Source organism: Lonchura striata, chromosome 1 (assembly GCF_046129695.1).
Source record: "Lonchura striata isolate bLonStr1 chromosome 1, bLonStr1.mat, whole genome shotgun sequence".
NCBI classification, from domain to species: Eukaryota; Metazoa; Chordata; class Aves; order Passeriformes; family Estrildidae; genus Lonchura; species Lonchura striata.
Genome location: NC_134603.1, coordinates 141,725,208 through 141,747,361, shown reverse-complemented (window position 1 = coordinate 141,747,361; position 22,154 = coordinate 141,725,208). Strand labels below are relative to the sequence as shown.

At 41.1% G+C, this 22,154-nt stretch overlaps 1 protein-coding gene across 1 annotated transcript; it reads left to right on the top strand.

The window, feature by feature from the left end:
* The first annotated feature begins 2,288 nt into the window (after positions 1–2,288).
* MAP3K8 (mitogen-activated protein kinase kinase kinase 8) lies at positions 2,289–21,304 on the top strand. Its single transcript, XM_021543057.3, has 9 exons — positions 2,289–2,372; positions 5,459–5,585; positions 6,483–6,843; positions 9,727–9,891; positions 11,329–11,590; positions 14,148–14,254; positions 18,236–18,388; positions 19,027–19,273; positions 20,740–21,304. Exons 2-9 carry the CDS (start codon positions 5,551–5,553, stop codon positions 20,871–20,873), a joined length of 1,464 nt encoding a protein of 487 aa, XP_021398732.1. The 5' UTR covers positions 2,289–2,372; positions 5,459–5,550; the 3' UTR covers positions 20,874–21,304.
* Positions 21,305–22,154: the final 850 nt, after the last annotated feature.

Genomic DNA, 22,154 nt, shown 5'->3' with positions numbered 1-22,154 from the left:
GAGAAGGGAACAGAGCTGAGACAGGGTCTGGAGAATGAGCCATGTGAGGAACGGGTGAGGGAGCTGGGTTGCTTAGTTTGAAGAAAAGGAGGTTGTAGCCAGGTCAGCTTCTTTTCTCAGAGAACCAGTGACAGGACAAGAAAACATAATCTTAGGATGGGCCAGGGTAGTTTTAGGTTGGATATTAGGAAGAATTTACTCACAGAAAGAGGGATTAGACATTGGAATGGGCTGCCGGGGAGATGGTGGGGTCGCCATCCCTGGAGTATTTAAGGAAATACTGGACCTGGCACTCAGTGCCATGGTCTAGTTGACATGGTAGTGTGTGGTTATAGGTTGGACTTGATGATCCAAGAGGTCTTTTCCAACCTAACTGTTTTTGCTATTCTGTTTGTCTGGTCCTGGATCAGGGCTGCGAAGGCAGAGGTACTGCAGTGACAGCAGCATGTGGGATCAGAAATGAGATGGTTGGGGCAGAGAGCTGCAGGGCACCCAGCAAGCAGTCATTGGTCTGCAGCATGGTTCCCCAGGCACATACTGAAGAAAATGTCATTTTCTTTGATTTTTAAAAACATTAATGTAAAACTGGTGGGCACATCTGTAGTGTATGTTAGGGCACTTTGTGTGTTAGTAGGTCTTCAGTGCAGTGCTGTATATACTCATGGCAGCCTCCCAGTAAGTCAGGGTCTGTAAGTAATTGCTATGACCTAATTATTTTGGTTTTGTGTTCTAGGATATCGTTAAGACAAAAAGTAGCTTACTTTCAAAATAGAGCATTTCAGTTTATATCCTACTTATGCATGCCATGGAGTACAGCCTTTTGTTTCCTTCATCTCTCCATGGCGAGTTTCCTCTGGAATCCTAAGACTTGTCCTGCCTAATTCATTGATGTGGAGAGAAGACCTCCTCATTCCCTCTTTGAAGTTGGTCTAAAAATAGATAAGGGTTTCATTAAAATTAATTGTGGGTTTGGAAAAATTAATAGCACAAGCAAGTTCCTGAAAGAGGATACTCAAAGTACCCTAGCGTGAGAGCTGCTGCACGTTAAGGATGTGTTAGTCACCCTCCTTAACCTCCCACTTTCAAGGTGCTGCCAAGTCCGCCCTCTCCTTGCTCTGGCCTCTCCCACAGCCTAATTTATTCTTCAGTCCTTCCTCTCTTTTTTTTTTTTTTTTTTTTTTTTTTTTTTTCTATAACCATCTTCAGCCTTCTTGCCTTTTTTTTTTCACAGTGGGTTTTTTTGTTTTTTTTTTTTTTAGCAAATGCACTGGGTGGTGCAATTGAACAAGGTCAAACTCAACAAAGAAGACACCTCTTTCCTTATGGAGGTTTGCCAATGTATTTAACATCTGTATCGTCTGGGAAAGAAACTGTGTATGAGCAAAGGTTAACCCTGCTAGCAGAGTTCCATATACATAGTTATGATGCTAAGGAAAAGAAAATCCTATAGTGAGTCTAAACTCTTGCACATTTTGGAATGTCATTTGTGACATACTTTGGACAATTGTGAACGTCCCAGGAGAGGTAGCAAACATAAACCATTTAAACAAGGGAGTCAGGGTATCTTGATAACACAAAGAGAAAAGGGGTTGTATGAACTACTAATAAACGCTGAAGCCTAAGGTGAATTTTTGTCCTGAAACTTTATAATGATGGTTTTGCCATTGACTTCAGTAAGCAAATAGTCATTACACTGCAGATAATGAACCGAAAATCAGTCTTGGGTGACTTGACACCTTGAGACAGATTCAACTCATCAGCTCCTAGTGCTGTGGCAGCTGTTTTTGTTAAAGATGCTACTTGTCTCCTTAAAAACAAACTGGCTGAAGAGGCGCTACTGGGCAGCACAGTTTTGCAATAATTACTTCCTTATGGATAAGAAATAAAAAGTAGTCGTATCCAATTTTAACAATTACCCAAATCACAGTAGTGAGTATTTTAATACTACTGCTACTAACAAATTCTTCACGTTGTTGTCCTAAATTCCACCCGCGTGTCAGCCAGACGAAGTTTAATTCAGACTATGTTCCAACTCGTAGGACGCCGGGGGACGCCCTCTAGGCGCGCACGGAAACATGAGGTGGCAGGACAGGGTTTTCCCGATGCCACCGCCGAGCACAAGCCATTGCCACCGGGCGACGCCGCGGCCGAGGCAGGAGGCGGTCGCTGGCCGGGCTTGAGGCCGGGCTGGGACAGCGCAGCGCTCGCTCTTGCCGGGAAACCGAAATAGAAACCGGCGGCGGGGCCGCCCCGCTCCCCGCCCTCGGCCGGGGCGGGCGGTGCCACCTGCGCCCTTGCCGGCCGCGGAGCGCCGGGAGCCGGCGGAGCGGCGCGGGCTGCGGCGGACGGCGGCGCGGAGAGCGGGGCCGCGGGTGAGCGGGGCCGGCGGGGCAGGGCAGCGGAGCGATGCAGCGGGACGGGGCTGCGCTGCCGGGCGGGGCGCTCGGGCTCCCGGCTGCCCTCGGCTCCCGAGCCGCGCCGTGTGCCGGGGCGCCGCGGCTGCGGCACCTGCGCTGTCCCCGGGGCTGCAGGGCAGGAAGGGCTGGGGCTGGGCTCTGCTGCTGCCAGCGCTGGGAGAGTCGCGCGTTTTCTTATTCCAAGTGAATATGTGAAATGTTGTCGAAGTTGAAATTGTTTCTATTTCTCGTTCCTTAACAGTAGAAGTTTTGGGGGGTTTTTTGTTGTTGATTTTTTTTTTCCCCCAGAGGGATTGTGTTTTTCAAGTTGTCGATAAGTTTTTTTAAAAGTAAATAAGGACTATTTATTTCCTTTCTAGTCGGCAGTCACTTGTCACTTAGACCAGAAAATTGTTCTCTAGGTTCTCTACAAGCAACACAAGAGATCTTTATTATGGGTGTATGATTGTGTTGAGCCAGGCTATGCAGTTTGTGGCTAGCTTTTTAAGGGGGAGAGGGGTGTTGAGGTTTCTTGTCTATGTGGTCTTGATTTTTAAATTTTATTTTTATTGTAGATTTTGTTCAATTTTTTTCCATCGTTGATCCTTGACACACAGAAAGTGTCACAGGGGCTCAGAAGTCTGGTATCCAGTAATTATTTAATATGGATATAAGAGTGGTGTCTGGCAGCACACTTCTTAGGCAAAAGGGGTTGAAAAGCTACGCCGAGAATAGAGAAATAAACCTTTGGCTTACAAATTACTCATGTGATGATGTTGAAATATTGGCAAAACTGGAGAAAGAGTCTTGTGCTTTAGCAACTGACTTAAGTGTTTGCATGCAGTTTTATTTTTCCACTGCAGGTAAACCCAGTTTTTTAGCTGAGAATATAAGTAAAGTGTACTTAGTGATGTCATTTCTTTGTGAATCTAGATTATATAGGACAATTTAGAATACTGCATGAGTGCCCACCACTGATACTAGTATAGGATTTTAGGGATAAATAGAAGGAATGAATTCCCCATTGGAAAATGGACCTTTTTTTTTCTTGTCTGTAGGGGAAGTATAGTACTAAATTCCTGCATAATTTTAAAAAATCAGCTTTTATAGTCTAGACACTGCTTTTATTGTGTAATCATTTAGTACTTAGAATTTGCTAGATATAGGGAAAAATAAAATCACTTAGGTTGGAAAAGACCTGTAAAATTATCAAGTCCAACCCAGCACTCTTAAGCCCACCACTAAACTGTGTCACATCTACATGTATGTCTTTTAAATCCCCCCTGGGATGGTGATTCCACCCAGGAACAGGGCAGCCTGTTCCAGTGTTTGACAACTCTTTAAGTGAAGAAATTTTTCCTAATATCCAACCTCTCTTGGCACAACTTGAAGCCATTTCACCTTGTCCCATCATTTGTTATTTGAGATAAAGAGAACAGCTCCCACCTCACTACCGTTTCCTTTCAGGTAGTTGTAATGGTGAAGGGTTTGCAGCTTTTCTTAAGCACTAAAAGAAATGAGAATATGCAGGTTATAGACATTTCATGTTATTTAGAACATTTTGGGTAGTAGTGAAACTGCCAAGAGTATTATTAGTATTGTGCTCTAGTTTGGGAACATTTTGAGGAACAAAGCAGAGCTGGCACTTCCAGAAAGCTACATTTGGTCTAATCTGTACAGATGCATGAAAATGCTGTCAGAGAGTAAATTAGTTTAACTGTGGTACATATTTGTCTTTATCCATAAAAGACCAAAGCATCTAGAGGCTCATGTTTTTCTTCAGAAAGTCCCTCAGGACTAGTTTGTAACATTACCTGACTTTACACATGAGTTCTCTTGGTTCCTTTTATGACAGCACTGTTTCTTTTCTTTTGAGCCCCACTAATTCAGCAGAAACCACCACTGCCCCCCACCCCAAAAAAAAAAAAATCCCCAAAACCAGCAAATCAATTGATAGAAGTCTTGCTCTGGAGAAAAACAGAAATCTCATTTCTATTAAAAAGTAACCATGTTCAGACTTTGTTAACAGCCTATAGCTTGGTCATGGAGCAAGTTGAGGTGAGTCGGGGCTAAAAAACACCCACAGCATCTTTTCCTTTTCGTGATCTCTCTGAGCACCCAGGATACAAAGCCTGTGGCCTACCCATCAAGTAGTGCTAGTGACCACAAAGTTTCCAAGCTGGCTGCCCTGATGCTGGGGGTGTGGGTTGATTAGGGCTGGATGAACTGGTGTAGAGTGCTGGTGAAAGTCACCGTGCCCGGCTTGGGGAATGGGGGGTGGCAGAGCACTGCTCTACCACCATCACTCCCAGGGTTTGGATCGGAATTTGAAAAGGAACAGGCACTCCGTTTGCCTTTTCTGATGCTGCATCTGCTGCCCTGTCCTGCCTTTTTCAGCACGTGGTCTGACTTCTTTGCCAACTCAGACACGTCATTTTACTTGGTTTTCTTCACATTAGAGCTGACGTAAATACTTTAACCCATGAGAAATATGTGCCACAGAGCTTCTACGTCCTTGTGGTGAGGGTAAGAAAGATAGTGATCATAACCAGAAACTGTGCCTGGGTAAATACATTGCTCCATGGCCTCAGGGGATCGAGTCTGCTGCTTGTCCTTGAGATAAGATTCTGTTTGCTGCTTTTCGGTTTTTTTTGGTTCTTTTTTTTTTTTTTTTTTTTTGCCTAGTTGTTATCTTTTGCCCAAAATAGATGGTGCAGTGGATTACAAAAAAGGGAAGTGAGAGCTCTCTAAAGAGGTTATGCTGTAGTCAGTTCTGCTAGAGGAAAAGGAGGTCCTACTCTTTGCTTAAGCAGGCATGAGACAGAATAAAACTCAGGACATAACCATGGAAAAACTATTTTTCACTACTATTTGGAAATCTGGATGATACAGTAGCTTGATTCTTGAGTTGTCATCTTTTTCTGCAGAAAAATCCCCTGTTATCTCAGCCTTGTGATTACTAGCTCTTCTTTCCATGAAACAAATAATCTGTATGAGTACAAACCAGTCCTTCTGCTTGAGCTGGTGTGCAATGGCTTTATTTGTTTTGCTTTTTTTAATAGACTGCCACAGAACACTGTGAAATTATCATCAGTGGTAAATACGGGTTCAGAAAAACGTGATGACTTCAGGGATTCTATTGAGACGTTTTTAAATGGTTTTGAGTGATGTAATCAGGTTAAATACAAGGTAAGTGCTCTTGACATTTATGTGTTGGAAACTATTTGTGTCAGTTTTTTAATGACTGATCATGCAAACATTTTTAACTTGAATATGTAACTCTCTGGAATAGAAAGGAACTTTTTTGGAAGTTGAACCCAGCTTGCTGTAAATCCATTCCAGCAAAACAGTTGCGATAGTAACCTAAAAAGTTATTGTTAGCATTAATGGGAACAGAGCAAAATGTTGGAAACCACTTCAAAAGCTCATTGCTTTTATGATAGCTCAGTTTCGGACTTTCTTCTGAAAGTCAGAGTGAAAATTTCAATTCAAATCTAGTTCTGACCAGTTAATTGCAAAAGAAATATGGATTTTTGTATCTCAGGTGGTGACAGTGCTTTGTACAATGATACTAACAGATGCCTATTACTAGTGGAATGACCTTGCTTTGTGACCTTTCCTTCTTTCTGGATGAATTGTCACATAAATTGTGTACAAAAAAAAAAGTACAAACTTAGACATAAACTAATTGAGAATGTTAATATCTCTCTTTGTCATTCTTTTCCAAACAATGAATTCCTTTATTTCTATTGAGGGTGCTCTGTCATTTTTGCATATCTGTCACAGTGGTGTATTCTTACTGTACCTGTTCCTCTTAGGGAAACCTTTATCATAAAAAATTCTGAGAGTGAGTGACAGGGGAGGTTAACTAGTAACTTCTAAATAAATTTCACTAGCAAATACTTCTTCATTCTGTCTCCACCCAGGATCCTAATTATGATTTTCTTCATAATACAAGTTATTAATGTTAAATCTGTATAATGATGAGGTACTGATCACTTCTGATAACTCCTTTTCATTCTTACTTTGCTAAAATAAATTTAGGTAGGTGAAAAATGTTTTAAAGTTCTTTTCTTTTTTTTCCAGGACTGATTTTGCAAAGTGGACAGTAATGGAGTATATGAGCACGGATAGTGATAGCAAAGAGGAGATTGACTTGTTGCTAGCGGATCTAAATATGTCTGAGGTGATAGCCATCATGGAAAACCATTATCCAGGTGAAGACATTGCAGTCTATGAAGACAGCTTAATTACCATGTGTGAAGAGGCAAATCAAAATGATGAACATGCAGAATCATTACTGTTTTGTGAAGGGGAGGTCTCTTTGATGTCCTCTGTCAAATACGGGACTGTGGAAGACCTGCTTGCTTTTGCAAATCAGGTGTCTAACACTGCAAAACAGTTTAAAGGATGCAGACAACAGGAATCTGGAATCCTCTTGAATATGGTACGTACATCTCTTTTCCTTTTACTTGGCATTTTATAGACCATAGGAATTAGAAGTTTTTAATGATTCTAAATAAAGCTCAGTTCCAGAAGTTGCAGGTTATGGTTTCCTGTGGAACCCTGGGGCTGGAAGGGGTCCCTGAGCCTATCAAGTCTAGCCCTTGCAGTCTCAGGCAGCTAGCTATGCAGAAAGGTCTTTTGTTCAGAAGGATCAAATCTCTTATCTCCTAGTATCCCTGGAGGTTAGAAAACATTTCCCAGTATTGAATACAAACTTGAGACAAGCAGTCAAAAAGCAAAATCTACAATTGATTTTGTCCTTTCAGTACTTAAATGTGGCTTGTAAAATACGGTACTTGCATAAAAAAGAGGAAGAGTGACTTTTTAGAAGGGTGTGTAGTGATAGGACAAGGAGGAATGATTTTAAACTAAAAGTGTAGAGACTTCTTTACTCTGAGGATGGTAAGACTCTGGAACAGACTGTTCAGAGAAATTGTGGATACCTCATCCCTAGAAGTGTTCAAGGGAAGGCTGGATGGGCCCTGAGGAACCTTACCTAGTGGGTGACAACCCTTCCCATAGATCTGCACAAAATGTCAATAGTAGTAATGTAAGGAGAAAAAGCACGTACTATCAAGTGTGATTTTAGGAGTTACAATATTATGTAATATCTCACATTGCTAAATTCAAGTATATAGATGTGTTGTTTTGAGATGTTATTTTTTTTCCCTAAAATTGTTTGTGTTCTACCAGCTTCTCTGGATATTAGTGTCATTAAACTTTTGTTTAAGATCAGTTGCTCTGGAAATAATCAGTGTTGCAATGGAATTCTATTATGCATGTTGGTGTTGCTGCTGTATTTTCTTAAGATGTTCTAAATCTAACATCTTAAATATCCTGTATATTTTATATTTCATGTGTGAACATTGGTTGCTTGAGGCTTACTGGTTACTCAGGTGCGAAATACCAGAGGGTATTGCTTTATTCTGATTTGAAGGGAGCATTGTACTATTGCAAAACCATCACTTTTCAACTCTGTTATATTGAAATGACACTTAGTAATATTAAATGTTTGTTATGCTTAGGGTAGACACTGTTCTACATCCTCGTGGTTGTTTTGCTTGCATATTGCTTCTACATACAATTGATATGAACCCAGTACTATTAGGTGCACATGATCCCATTATGCAGCTGAGGGTTGGAGGCAGGGTATTACCTGTGCATGCATTTCAGCAGGGACATTGCTCTGTAAATATCTAAAGCATTTTGGTTAGGGTCAGGACTGTTTCTGACTACCTGCTGACCCTCACTGGCTGCACCATGGCTTGCATCACAAAGAGTTTTGAAGTGCACAAGATGGATTTCTTTTAGTTAAAACTGAACTGAAAAATGCATTGCAACCACTGACAAATGTTCACAGGGTCAGGCTAGGAGCTAGTCCTAAAAGCCACCTGAAAACATGAGTAGTGTGGTGGTCATCGCTGTCTTGCTCTCCAAATCAACTCTGTTCAGCGTCTCTTCCTTTCCAGGATAAGGTGTAACCCATATGCATTAGTCTCAACCCTTTGAAATGCAGAAGCAGGCAAGCAAGGTGTACAGATTGTTAGGCATGTACAGATTGCTTTACCCTGGCTCTAATAAGTAGAGGGAAGGCTTGTTCTCTCTGTCATAGGCAGAATACTTTTTATGGAAGGATAGCCCCCCATTCCCCCTTGGCTAAAGGCTAAGAACTTATTCTCCCCAGATTTAGGAACTTAGAAGAATTAATTTATTTCATGTAGGTACAAATAATAAATGACAATTTTAGCAGTCAAGAAGGTACTTTCCTAATTGAAAAGAAGGAAGGTAGATTAAGAATGAAGGATTATATGTTACATCTTAACTAGAAATCTAGGCCAAATAATCTTCCTGATATGCTGCCATCTTAAAAAGAGTAGCTGAAGAGCTGAGTATTTGAGGCCCTGTGACAGACATGAAATGATAAATATCTTTGATGTGATTTTACATCAAATCTTGATAAATTAGTAGTAAGGAGATTAATGATATTGCAAATACTGGCTGAAATAATTAGAAGCATATTCATAGGAAATATTATTAATTTTGTAGCTGAGAGGCTGAAGAAGCAACACCAGGGATCAAGCAGTACTCACATGGCTGTAGTTAGGCGTTTGGTCTCTCTCTGTCACGTGCAGAGGGAGGGAACTGTTTTGGAGAAAGATTTAGAGCAAGATACTGACTTAGGTGCCCTGAATCCCCTCCTTGCCTGGCTGGTGATACAGAAGAAGCAAAGCTCCTGACATTACTCACCTAGAGGAGGCAATGTTACTCCCACTCTTCTTTTTTAAACTATGGAATAAAACTAGAGGAAAGTGGCTGGTAAAATCAAGGCAGACTTCTTTGACCTTTTACTAAGCAGCAGAAACTCCAATACAAGATGGGAAATTAAACTCCTAGCAGTACATGTGATATTAGGAAATGCTGAAACTCTTGCTCACATTGTATAAGATAACCTATGACTAACAGGTATGTGGCATAACAAGTTAACAGATTACAGGAAGGACAAACATGTGCAGGTAAATCTAATAACAAGAGGTGGGTAATTTCATTAACCCAGCTGCTGTTGTTGTTGTTTCAAGACAATTAATTGCAACTTACACTTCGTAAGTTAGTCACTGAAGAGAAACGTGGATTCCTGGGCTGTGAATGAATGCCACACCTCACATGCTGTTCCCATTTGGTGTTTCTAAATAAAGACTGCTAAGCAGATCATATGCATCATACACATAAGTGATACGGAGTTTTTTCCACTATATGTATAAAATTAATTAGACTTGAAGTAGTTTTAACTTCACTGTGGGTTTTTGTTGTTTATTTAACTCCACAGATCACACCCAAGAATGGGCGCTATCAAATTGACTCAGATGTGCTCCTGTTTCCATGGAAGTTGACTTACAGGAATATTGGTTCTGATTTTATTCCTCGGGGAGCTTTTGGGAAAGTGTACTTAGCCCAAGACAGAGAAACCAAGAAACGAATGGCATGCAAATTGGTATGTTAGTTCAGTAGTTTTATCTCTGAGCAAATATTGTATGACATACTACTTACGGTGTATTTTCAAACATGTCTGCATCAAATTCCACTGTTGGCTGATGATCGTCTTGGTTTTATTTGCCTAAACAAGGTGGGGAAAATGTACACTTCTGTTAGCATGTTTAAATTTCTTTTGCTCTAAAGCTACAAATATTTCAGCATTTTAAAAGTATCTAGAAGTGTGTGGAACTGGCACATGGCCTGTTGTGCAGAGTGGATTTTCTACTTGTCCTGCTAGGGTAAAATATCGGTGTGAGATCCTGTCCCTGCTGAAGGGGGTAGTAAAAACCCTGCTGCTGCAGAAGCTTTAGGCTCTTGTCCTTTAGCTGAAGTGCTCAGACTTCAGTTTTCTTTACTCCAGTGCCAATAAAGTCCCTGAGAACTCAGTATTTGCAACTCTTACTGTGTTTTGGGCACTGATGGGGTTAAGGTTGTGAGATGCCTCAACTGCTGAGCACTGTCCTACTTTTAGGCAAGCCAACATTTTCTTTCAGCTGTGCCTTTTAACATACTATTTTGAATTGAGCAGTAAATATTCAGGGCAGTAAAAGCTCAGTTGGGATATTGCTCTATATCTCCCAGCTCATGTATTAATTCTGTGTGTGAAAAAGTTGGGCAGGTAGCTGTGTGCCCTTCCCCTGCAGCCTGTGTGTGCACATGGGGATAGATTTTTGGCTGCTCCTGCATAATCCACTGCAGAATTAAAGTATCCAAATATTTCTGAAAATACAAACAATATTTCTCATTGGAATAAATTAGCCTCTTATTTGGTTCACAGACACAAGTCCAAGGGAAGAAAACTAAGCAGAGCAGTAGTAGCTTTTCTCTATGTAAGCAAACACTGCTTTTATTGTCTCAGCAATCTGCTGTCAGTACTTTTTAAAGAAATAGCGTGCTGCTGGCTCTCCCTTCAAAGCAGCTTTCATTTCATGTAAACCATAAACCAGTGCTGATAAGGGCTGAATTGAGGCCAGTAATGGGCCTGAGCACTGCAAGCACTGATCCACCTGTCAGGTGGGTGTGTAGTTCTGGTAGTGCAGATGAGTGCACAAAGCTAATGGAAAAAGCAGTGGGAATTTTATCTCCTTCAGGAAGTTTGCATACAGCTTTTGCGTAATCATTGGATTTTGACGGGAATAACTCTTGCTACATTGCTTTTTCTGGAAGATTACACTTTTTATTTGGGCATGATTCCAAAATGTCTCTCAACTTTTAACAGGATGTCTCTCAGCTGCAAAGGAAGAAAAGTCACAGGAGCAAAGTAAAGCTCAGTATTTTAACAAGTGGATACAAGTGCTATACTTCCTTCTTTTCTGTTAATCTATAGGATAATTAGTGTCCACATGGATAACTTGCTTTTGTTATGGATAACTGTGATTTTGTTTGAATGTCCTAGGTCCCTGTGGAACAGTTCAAACCATCAGATGTTGAAATACAGGCATGTTTCCGACATGAAAACATTGCTGAATTATATGGCGCTATTTTGTGGGATGAGACAATCCATCTCTTCATGGAAGCTGGAGAGGGAGGATCTGTCATGGAAAAGCTGGAGAGCTGTGGTCCTATGAGAGAGTTTGAAATAATTTGGGTGACAAAGCATATTCTGAAAGGACTTGACTTTCTTCACTCAAAGAGGATTATCCACCATGATATCAAACGTACGTCTGTGTGATTCCTTGGGGTGCTTTCTGGTCCTGGCTGGGCTGGGGCCATGGTGGAGTCCCTGGGACTGAGCTAGGGCACACAGCCTTACATCTGAGTGGGAGGGATGGATAATGCTTTATAAATGGCAGGGTCAGGTTCTGGAGGTAATAAATACTTACACTATTGATTCACTCCAGCAGAGGGTGATTAGAAAGTCATAAATTCATGAGCAACTCAATTTAAATAAAAACCTAAAGAGTGAAGTTATCAGTCTGTGTTCAGCAGAAGTTTCCTGCTTTTAATATAAATTCATCCTGAATGTTTCCATTATCACCTTCAACTTACACCTTTTAGGTTTTACATGTCTACACAGGTGTTCCTCAGTTTGAGACACTTTGGCAGTAAATACATAATTTGTGCTTTTTTTTTTCTTTCAACAAGTACAACAAATTTCAATATATGTTTGCTTTTAAAAAACTCTGGATATTAACATTTATAAATAATTAAACATATTGATGTTAAGTCCAAATTAAATACACTGGTATTGAAATGCTTTAAAATTTAATTTTAATGTGTTGCATTTAAATTAGTATTAAATGCTGTTTTTCCCAGTACTATCTTGGCCCGCAGATAGATTAATTTCTCTGGGTTTTTTTAGCTAAACTTGAGGGTTTAAAGTAGAAATATTCAGATTGAAGCATTACAATAATTCACAGAACTGAACTGTTGGGAACTGCTAAATTTTTATCTGAGTTTTGCATTTTTGGTTTTTGGAGTTTTTTTAATTTAGTATGGGTCAGAACTTTAGATGTAAGCCTTTGAGATTCTGACAGCTACAAAACTGCTTATATTTTCCCTTTATTTTTCTTGATCATTTGTAAGTCTTTCCTATGGGTTTATTTTAATTGGCAGTAACAAAGACATTATTTAAACAACTTAAAAACGAAACCAGCCCAAAGCCTGTTACATCTAGGTAGTGAATAGGAGAACCAGCCCATTGTGGTGCATTTCACTTTTTCCAGCCTTCCCCTGTGTTGGTGGATGCAGGGCAGATGCTGAGGCAGAGGTTGGCTGGGACAGATGTGGTTGCCCAGAGGTGCCTGGGTGAGCCCTGACCGTGCTCCTGCCTGAGGTGCCAGGGTGAGCTGGGTACTCCAGGCCTGAGATGGAGCAATGCCCACTGCCTGGCAGGGCAGGCTCCATGCAGGGAGCAGTGTGTGTTTTCCCTCCCCAGGCGCAAGCAGTAGAAAAGACTCTTTCCCAAAATCTCTGATTTCTTCCTCACTCTATCTGCTGCTTTTGAGCTGCAATTGAGTCTGTTCTGCTGGGACAGAAGGTGGGGATTTTATTGAGAGTAAAACATGCCCTGAGCAAGGAAGGGGAGGAAGGCATTCTGGTTCTTGGGATGTGTTCATGCTGCCACTCGTTTTAACCCTTGGTTGGAGAGCAGTTAAACCATCAGGCTGTTTGGTCAGGGGAGCTTCAATCCAAAATCAGCTGCAGCTGGGGCTCAGTCCCAGGCAGGAAGCAGATCCTGCTGCACTGTAGCAGTGTGGCCCTTTGGATGATCTATTATGGGGTGTTTAAAATCCATATCTTCAAAGTTATCCCTAAAATGACAGACTTACGTAGTCTATAGCGCTGGTAAGGAGGCAGCTGTGTGAAGCATTGCTCCAGGAATCAATCAGTACTGCTGAAATCAAGTCTGCCCTCCCGCTGAGTGGTCATGGTAGGCACTGTCAAGACAGAAAATAGCCCACAGTTTCCTGTAAGGGAAATGTACTTCTGTTGTGTAACTTGGAGACTTCATTTTACCACATCTTCTGAAACAGCAAACAAGAATTTCTCAAGGCTCACACCAAGCACTACATTCTTAAATATTTGATCAGAAATACAGCTGCAAACAAAGCCTCTGAGTACAAAGTTGTGCCTTAGGCAGGGTTTTATGAAGGAAAGTAAATTAAGCTTCTAGATACTGCTGCAGTTCTGAGGGAGTTTGAAATGCTCAGTCTTCTATTTTTACAGCCATTGTTTGTCCTCTGCTTTCACGCTGAGCTGCCCTCACAGACCAGTGCAGGTGACTGGTGTGGCTGCTGTGGAGGGGCCCTGGTTGCTCTGTGTTTCTGTCTTCACTTAAATTGTTACTCTAGAAAAACCTCTTGGTGAGCAACAGTTGTGCTGTTTATAGCTAGGGCTGCTCAGCATGATCTGCACCTTGGAGACCTTTGAACATCTTCAGAGCACTGTGCTGTGGTGCCTACCAGTCTTCTGCCTTCCTCCTCTACCCTCAGCTATTTTCTCTCATTGTCTCTTTTTTTAATTTTAAGAGAAGAAAATGACAAAACATTGGTTCTTTTACATAAACCAGACCAGTTTGATTTTTAAGATATGATTTAAAATTGAGCCAAATCATTACCAGACCTATTTTGGCTAGAAGGATATTGTCTGTAGAGGGTGGTTGTGCTAATCTCTCCCCCTTTTCAGGCTGGCATCTGAATGAAACAGGAGTGTTGCAAAATAAATACCAACGTGCCAGACACTTAAATGATGTAATTTTTGGTTTTCTTTTAGCAAGCAACATTGTCTTTATGTCAACTAAGGCTGTTTTGGTGGATTTTGGCCTAAGTGTTCAAATGACTGAAGACATTTACTATCCCAAAGATCTTAGAGGAACAGAGGTAAGAAGCTGAAGGGACAAAAGCCTTTATATTGCATTAATCCTATGGGTTGTGGTGTTTAAGCTCAATTTTGAAGCTGGAGGGTTAGAAGCGTGGATAAAATAGTTACTATAAAACCTATAAAAAACTTACAGACCTTAATAGAGTCTCAATTATATTTTTATTTTCAACTTGCTGAATGGAATGCTTTGAAAGCCGTGTCACTTTCTCTGCAGTCTCATTTGTTAGCAGTTGTTCACTGAGGTCAAACAGTACTCTGAGGAGGGTTGTTTGCAGTGTTTCAGCTGCTGCTCAGACACTTGTAACAGGAATTTGTTCTTTGGTCTAGCCAAGATTTCCTCTGAGATACTCACTGTGGACTGGGGTGACCTGTTCAACACCATACTTGAATTCCTCCCTTCAAAACCACAGAAATTACAGATGTCTGGGTTTCATCTCTTAGCCCTTGTCAACTCTGTTCCCCATGTGCATGTAACCCTTGGGTTCTTCAGAGGTTGTGCATGGCACAGTTCATGATTATCTGGTAAAATTGCTTAGATGTTGCAGTGATGGATGTGGGGTCCTTTTAAATGGTCTCAGTGATTTTGAGATTGTCCCACCACTTGGATTGACTGCATTCCTGCTGAGGTGTTTCCTAGGCTGGAGTTTTAGCAAACAACCAAGCAGCAACAATTAGCTTGGGCAGCTGCTGCAGATGTGGCATTTGTGCTCTCTGTTGCTGGAGGAGATTCTTTACAGGAAATGCTTTAGCTGAGATGTTGGCACTTACCCTTTTAATAGTCTTCCACATGTGTAAAGAGGAAATCCCCATGTAATTGACAAAAAACATTTCACTTTTTAGAAGGGGAGGATAAATCAAGATTTTACAGAAGGTCAGGTTTGTTTGCTTCTTTTTTTCAAGATAATTGAGAAAACACTTGAATATTTGTTTTCAATGTCTTTCTAGTCAGGGCAGTTAAGAGCTTAAAATACTTGCTGAACTGGAAGCAGCATGCTTTCTGGCACTTCATGCATGAGCTTTGTGGGGTTTTTACTTTGGTTTGGGGCTTTTTGTTTGTTCAAGGGGGTTTTGTGTGCTGTTAATAAGAACAGTGGTACATATGAGTTGATAGGGTATTTCCCAATGATGGAGATGTGTGTAAACAGGACATTTCCATGATTGTGGAGCAGACTAGTGAGGATCCACTTCTGGGTCTTGAAGGACAGGCCGAGGTTGTATTAATAAGAACAAGTGAAAAGTGAAAACACTTCAGTGTTTGCCAAGTGAAAACCACTTAGTTCTTAATTTAATAGGAGGAAAATTCCACGCACTTTAACACCTGCAGTCCTGTTTTCAGAAAGCTGATAATCCTCTCAGCCCTGAAATGTGGCCATGTTTGGTGTTTGCTGTCTCAGGGGAGCAGCAATCCTGCTGCAACATTGCAGCCACAAATGAGGTTGGAGGGACAGCACTGGGAAAGGACATTTTCAGATACCAGTGAAAGACTTACAGGCTAATGTTTCTGATGCCAGTATAGGTTTTTCTGCTCACAGTCTTCATTCTAGGCATCTTCCTTTCCACAATGCCTAATCCTGTCACCCACAAATGCTCTGTGTAGTCTGGCTTTCTTGATGATTTTTTTTTTTTTCAAACTAAGATCTTAACTCTCCAAAGTCCTCTTGAGTTTTGCACCCTGTGTTATGCAGCCTTAAGAAGTGGTGCAGTTGTCCTGTTGTTCCTGCAGGTAATTGTGCAACCCCTGGTTGAGGCTCTGTCACTGCCATGCAGCATTGTGCCTGTGAGCTGGCTGGTTTCTCTTACATCTGGTATTGGCAGGGACTTCTGTCCTTGAGGGAAGTGGTAGGTGGAATAACCTTTGTCCTGTGCATATTCTCTGGGAGTTAGGTTTTTTATTCACTTCTATAGCACAGGAAGACTGAATGTAGTGAATCTTCTTTGTGTTTATAAAAATGAGTAGTTACAATTCTGGGCAACAGGATTGAAAGATAGTTACATTTTGTTTAGCTGGTGTAGTGTGAAAAAAACTGGTGTTCCTGCTTTTGTGTACAAGTCATGCAGAACATTAAACTGTGGTTGTTACGAAACTGCTCTGCAGGAAATACTTTTTCTAGGCAGTTGCTACACTTTCTGTTAATGCTTCTATCACTGTTAAAATATATAAGCTTCAGTAAAACCATTTGAGGGTAAAAAGTTGTCTGCTAAAGTTTATTGAGTGTGGAAGGTATGATTCATTTTCAGGAATGCTAAACTAAAACTAGCACAGCATGAAGAAAGGACTGGTTTTTTGCTGGGCTGTGACTGGTCTGACTGGCAGGCAAGTGCCAGCCCACCAGTCAGAAGGAATGAGAATGGGAAGTTATTAATGGCTTGAGCTGTGTGCTTTGGTGACAATGGACTCTTAGACCAGTCTGAAATCAGAGCTTTGGAGCTCATTTTTGATTTTTTGTCACTGTGCAGTCAAGGTGCATCTTGACCATTTTCTCACCTTAGCTGCAGACAGGATCTTGTGCCAGCATTTTTTTTAAAGCAGCTGCTTCTTGTTTATTTAGATTTCACTCAAGTTGCACTGTATTTGGCAAAGACTTCTTTTTACAAAATTAGAACTTCTTTTCTCCTTATGAGACTTATAGGTGGAGGATGCAGATGCACTGATTCTCTCTTAGCCCTGAGGAAAGCAATGGATAAGTCAGTAGCAGCTGCAGATACCTGCTGAGGCTTTGCACACACACACACAAGGGAATTTGCAGATAGGGAATGTAATTTACTGGGAAGTTTTCCTTAGAATTTGGTGAGCCCTACAGTTGTTCTCAATCTGTTGCAATAAGCAGTCAAACCATGTGGTGGTGACTTAACTTCCTGCCCTTGTGTCAGTTAATGGCTTTTAATGTGATTCTTTGTGTCAGGATAACTTGAATTAATTAAAGTTTGTTTTAATCCTTTAGAGGGAAATGGGGTGAGGGAAAAGTAGGAACCAGAAGCAAATATGGTAGCTTGCTGACCTGGTGTGCTGTGGGCTGTGCCCATGTGGTGTTGAAACCTGCTCCCCAGGCCAGTGGCAGAGCTGTGCAGGGTGTGCCTCCTGCATCCTGCCTGTCTGGTTCTCCTCCAGCTGCACTCTGAGCTGCCTGCTGCTGGCAGGAGCTTCCAAGATCCTTCTTGAGACTCTTGGCAAATTCAAATGTTTCAGTGAAATGTTTGGATGGAAACTATTTTGGTTGCCATCAAGAAAGATTAGCATTTTTGGTTTGGAAAAAGGTTAGAAGAGGGATTCTTGTCTTCGTAGCTGCTCTGGGGGTAATCTAGTGGAAAGGGCACCTAATTTTTAATTTGTGCATTGCCTAGACCTGGCTTGTTCCTTATCCCATTTCTCAGGAAAATGCTACAATATGCAGGTTAGTGGATAAGAAGGAGGAGGTAAGAAGAGTAAAGAAGACAGGAAGGGATATATATCAGTCAGTTCTGCTCAGAAGGGCTGAGTAGTATTCTGTGTAAAAGGGATCTGAGGGGAGGACTCCTACCCCCATCTGGGTGGCTGTCAGTCCAGTTCACCCTCTCTTTAGCTCATGCCCAGCCATTGTTCAAGCAGCATGGAGCAGTACCAGCAGTGCCCCACAAAACAAACTGGCAATTCAGGCACCACCTTTTGCTGTGGAAGGATGAGGCTACTGTTACTTACCTGAACAAGGCACAGCCATGGCTTGAACCTCAGCCTCTCACAGCCCAGCCAAAGCCCATAGCCACTGACCTGTGGCCTGTCTGAGGAGGGCAAGCCTGGAATATGAGTTTGTCCAGGTACTGTCTCTTTGGCTGTATTCTCATGCAGAACAGAACAATCTTATTTCCCAAATGGTGCTTGCAGGTACACTACTATGCATCCCTTCAGAGCGGGGTTTCCAGGATCACAAAATGTCATTAAGTCATCTTTGGTTGCTGTTTTCCCCTGTTGAGTAATCTCTTATTTTTTTAACTATTTTTCACAGATTTACATGAGTCCTGAAGTTATCCTTTGCAGAGGCCACACAACAAAAGCAGACATCTACAGCATGGGAGCTACTATCATTCATATGCAAACAGGCATCCCGCCCTGGGTGAACAGATACCCTCGTTCTGCATATCCCTCCTACCTTTATATTGTGAGTATCCTTAGCAGAGCCAGCTCAGTATCAGTTGGAGGGTTTCCTGTACTCTTTTTGGGAAAGCTCCAGTCATATAAAAACTGTCAAAATATTTGTCAGAGAGATGATATCATCCTTTTTTGCTTCAGGGGTGGGAAGGGAGGGAGGGAAGAAGTGGGTTTTGATCTCTTAGGGGAAGAAAAGAGACTGGGCTGGAGTTGTCTCTGTGATTTGTTTCAATTTACAGACCTTGGGTTTACTGTAAGGACAGGGTTAGATCAGTGTGAGACTTGATTGAAACAAGCCCATCTGTCTTCTACTTGTCTGTTTTCCTTAGAAGTTGCAGATAAAAACTGGAGCCTGGCAGATTTGATTCTCTGACTCTTCCAGTGTGGTATAGAAATATGGTGAATTTGAATTGCACTGGATCTTAGGCTTACTTGAAGCTTCTTTGAATTTTTAAATTTATGATAAAATCTGTTTTTTTAAAAGTGGATTTTGTGTAGTTGCATGTTCTGTTCTAGTTGATCAGGACTACTTAAGGAGGTGATGAGTCCTAATTGGGGAATTCCCAGACCACTCATGTGGTTATCTGTGACTTCCTCTTCCACTGTTTTTGGAATAACTGTTTCCATGGTCGTTTTTGGTTCCAACAGATACACAAGCAAGCTCCCCCCTTAGAGGATATTGCTGAGGACTGCAGCACTTCCATGAGAGAATTGCTAGAAGCAGCTCTGGACAGGAATCCCAATCACAGGCTGTCTGCAGCAGACTTACTGAAACACGAGGCCTTACACCCCCCCCCAGAAGAGCAGCCGCGGTGCCAGAGCCTGGACTCGGCGTTGTTTGAAAGGAAAAGACTGCTCGCGAGGAAGGATCTGCAGCTGCCAGAGAATATCACAGGTAATGGCATCAGGCTCACTTGCCTTGTCCTTTGTAGACTTTACTTTGTGTCAAATCCTGATTGGAATGAGTGGTAAGGAACCAACAAAACTCCAAGCACATCTGGAAAGTGACCAGTGAAAATCCCAATCAGATGAGATCAGACCCCGAGGTGATGAAGTGATCTGTAAAACGCCCATTGACTTCAGTGGGGAGGAACCTAGCCTGACTTCTGCGGGCTCCTGAACGACTGGCTCTTGGAAAAGCTGTGGCAATCATTCAGGGCACTTCACGAAGTATACATTGTTGTCCCAAATGGACTCAATTTGCCACTGTACTAGAGATGTTTTATGGGCACTCTTGATTTGTAAATAACCACAAAGTCCAGCAACCACCAGCAAATCCAACAGTTTTTGCCTTTTTAAGGAAAAACACACACATAAAACCATAACTAATGTTGCTGAGCGTCAGGAGTAAAAGCCCTTTGTTTTAAAACCAAAAATGACTGTGTGATAGAATGCTGTTGCCCTTGTGCATTAGTAAGTGCTTAATGATAATACATGAACTAGGTAGGAAACAGCCCTTTTAAGCTCAAGTGCCAACAATCTGCCAACAGGCTTCAAAATGTTTTTCTTCTACATACCAAATACATTAGGAGGGTTCTGACAAAAGGCATTGAAAGACTCTTCCCAGATAAGTAGTTTATTTAATTGGGATAAATATTTTGAAATATATCTGTGCAAAGTTTTGCGTACTGTAAAGCATAATTGCAACAACAAATTCACTGAAAAAATCAGTCTCAGTTTTTGAGTTTAGAGTGGCATCGTATCTTCTGGGTTTTGCCTTGGAGGTGCATAATCCTTTGACCAGCTCAGACCATCTGAATCAATTCTTTTGAAAATGAAGAGAATATTGGACCATTAAACTTGGACTTTATTATAGGTGCTTGAGTTTCCAAGAAACCCATTATACAAGTATTCGGGGGAATTCTTCCATTGAAAACCCAACCTGTCTTTTCAGACCTTGATTTAAAAGGAATAAAAATATCTGGTGGTCCTGTATTTGTTCTCTATTGTCACACACAGACAAAAATGATGTCCTTGTGTTTAGGTGAAAATTTCTCTATGAGGAAGCAGAATTCTCAGATGGCAGAACATTTCCAAGCTCTCCTCTAGTGCTATAGCTCAGAGGATGAGAAAGCTCTGCCTCACTGTCCCAGCTCATGGAGACTTTTTTTAAAGTTGTTGAACACGCTTGCTATTTGCAGTTGCAAACTGCTTCTCTTTCTTTGTCCTAGAGTTATGGGTTGGTTTGATAGATTTTATTTTATTTGAGGTTTGACTTGTGTTGTACTTAAAAAATTTTTAAACCACAGATTAATAAGATCAAATAATAGGCAAAATATTCCAGTAATACCGACAAATATAAAAATGAACTGATACAGCTATTTTTCCAGTAATTACATGACTTCTCTATTTTCTTTTTAGATTCCTCATTGTGTAATGGGAGCATGGAAGAGTCAGACCTGCTGAAGAGACAAAGATCACTCTACATAGACCTTGGAGCTCTAGCTGGTTACTTCAATATTGTTAGGGGACCACCAGCCTTAGAATATGACTGACTCAATAACATTTTATGTTAATGAGTCAGAAATGGACCTCTACCTCTTAAAACCTGATTTTAAGACTTGATTTTCTAATTTGTACATAAAACTATTGCCATTATAGGCTGTCAAATGTGAATAGTGTTTAATTGCACAGATGATTAAGCTAAACCCTTAGGGGCTCTGATAAGCTGATCCCAAGCAGTGATGTTTGTGTGTCTGCTGGTTGACCAACAAGAAGATGGCAAAAAGAACACTGCTGCTGGGAATGTCTTAATCCAGGATATCTTCCTGTGCTGGGCCTTGCACTTTTGTAAAACTTATAATATATGCTTGCAAATAATATCAGGAAAAAATATAATATAATTTAGCATGTGGGCTGTAAGATTTGGTCTCTCTGAGCATTACTTAGAAAAAACCTTCCTGCCACCCCCCACTCCCCAAAAAAAGGAAATAAGAAGTCCTTGATTTAACCAGTTAAAGACTGGTTCAGTCTTGTTCTGTCTTTAAGACTTAGTCATTCTTGGTCTTTAAGACTTGGGGAGCCTTTAGCCATTCTTAATGAAAATTAAGAATGTCTGTGGAGTCAGATTATCATTTGTTTGCAGATGTGTTTTAACTTTGCATCTTCCTTGGGCAGTGGGAGCTAAGAAGGAGGCTGTCCCCTTCTCTATGGGTCAAGGGAATCTTTCACTGGCAGTGTCAGTTAGCTTTGGGATTTGCACAGCAAGTTGGCCCTAACAAAGTGACTTCAACTCCTTCCTATGTTACAACTACTACAACTATGATAGTTTTCAAGGGTAGATCAAATGTTATTCCCTATTGGTAACAGTGGGCAGGCTCCAAACTCTTGCTTTTTAATACTTTAAAATTGTACTCATGTATAATTGCTGCGAGTGCTACGGTTTGGAAAGTGTGTCATTTGTGACAAGCAGTGTTAATGTTCCTATGGAAATGGAATTATATTGTTCTTGCTGTGCCTCATACATTTGAAACATGATGTTTTGGATTATAGTAAAACTATGTAAACTGCATAGTTCTGTACATCCCATGGGATGAGAACGTAAACTTTTATAAAACTCTTTCTGATGCTTAGGATGACTCTTTATAAGCGTTTGTGTTAAATGGCATACTGTGTATGTTGTACACTGAATCTTTTCTGAAGCACAGTCTCTTTTTCATGTCTGTTATTTAATGCTGCTCCTCTCTAACACATTATCTTAAACAGATGATTTCTAATTTGATACTGATATGGTCAAATGAATAAATTCAGCTCAGTGCCTTGAGACATGGTCATTC

What these genes read in the sequence shown, in the direction of transcription:
- MAP3K8 (XM_021543057.3), top strand. Translation starts at nt 5,551, where the DNA reads ATGGTTTTGAGTGATGTAATCAGGTTAAATACAAG. An exon ending in GTAATCAGGTTAAATACAAG is followed by an intron (nt 5,586 to 6,482) that starts GTAAGTGCTCTT and finishes TTTTTTTTCCAG; the next exon opens with GACTGATTTTGCAAAGTGGA. An exon ending in CTGGAATCCTCTTGAATATG is followed by an intron (nt 6,844 to 9,726) that starts GTACGTACATCT and finishes TTAACTCCACAG; the next exon opens with ATCACACCCAAGAATGGGCG.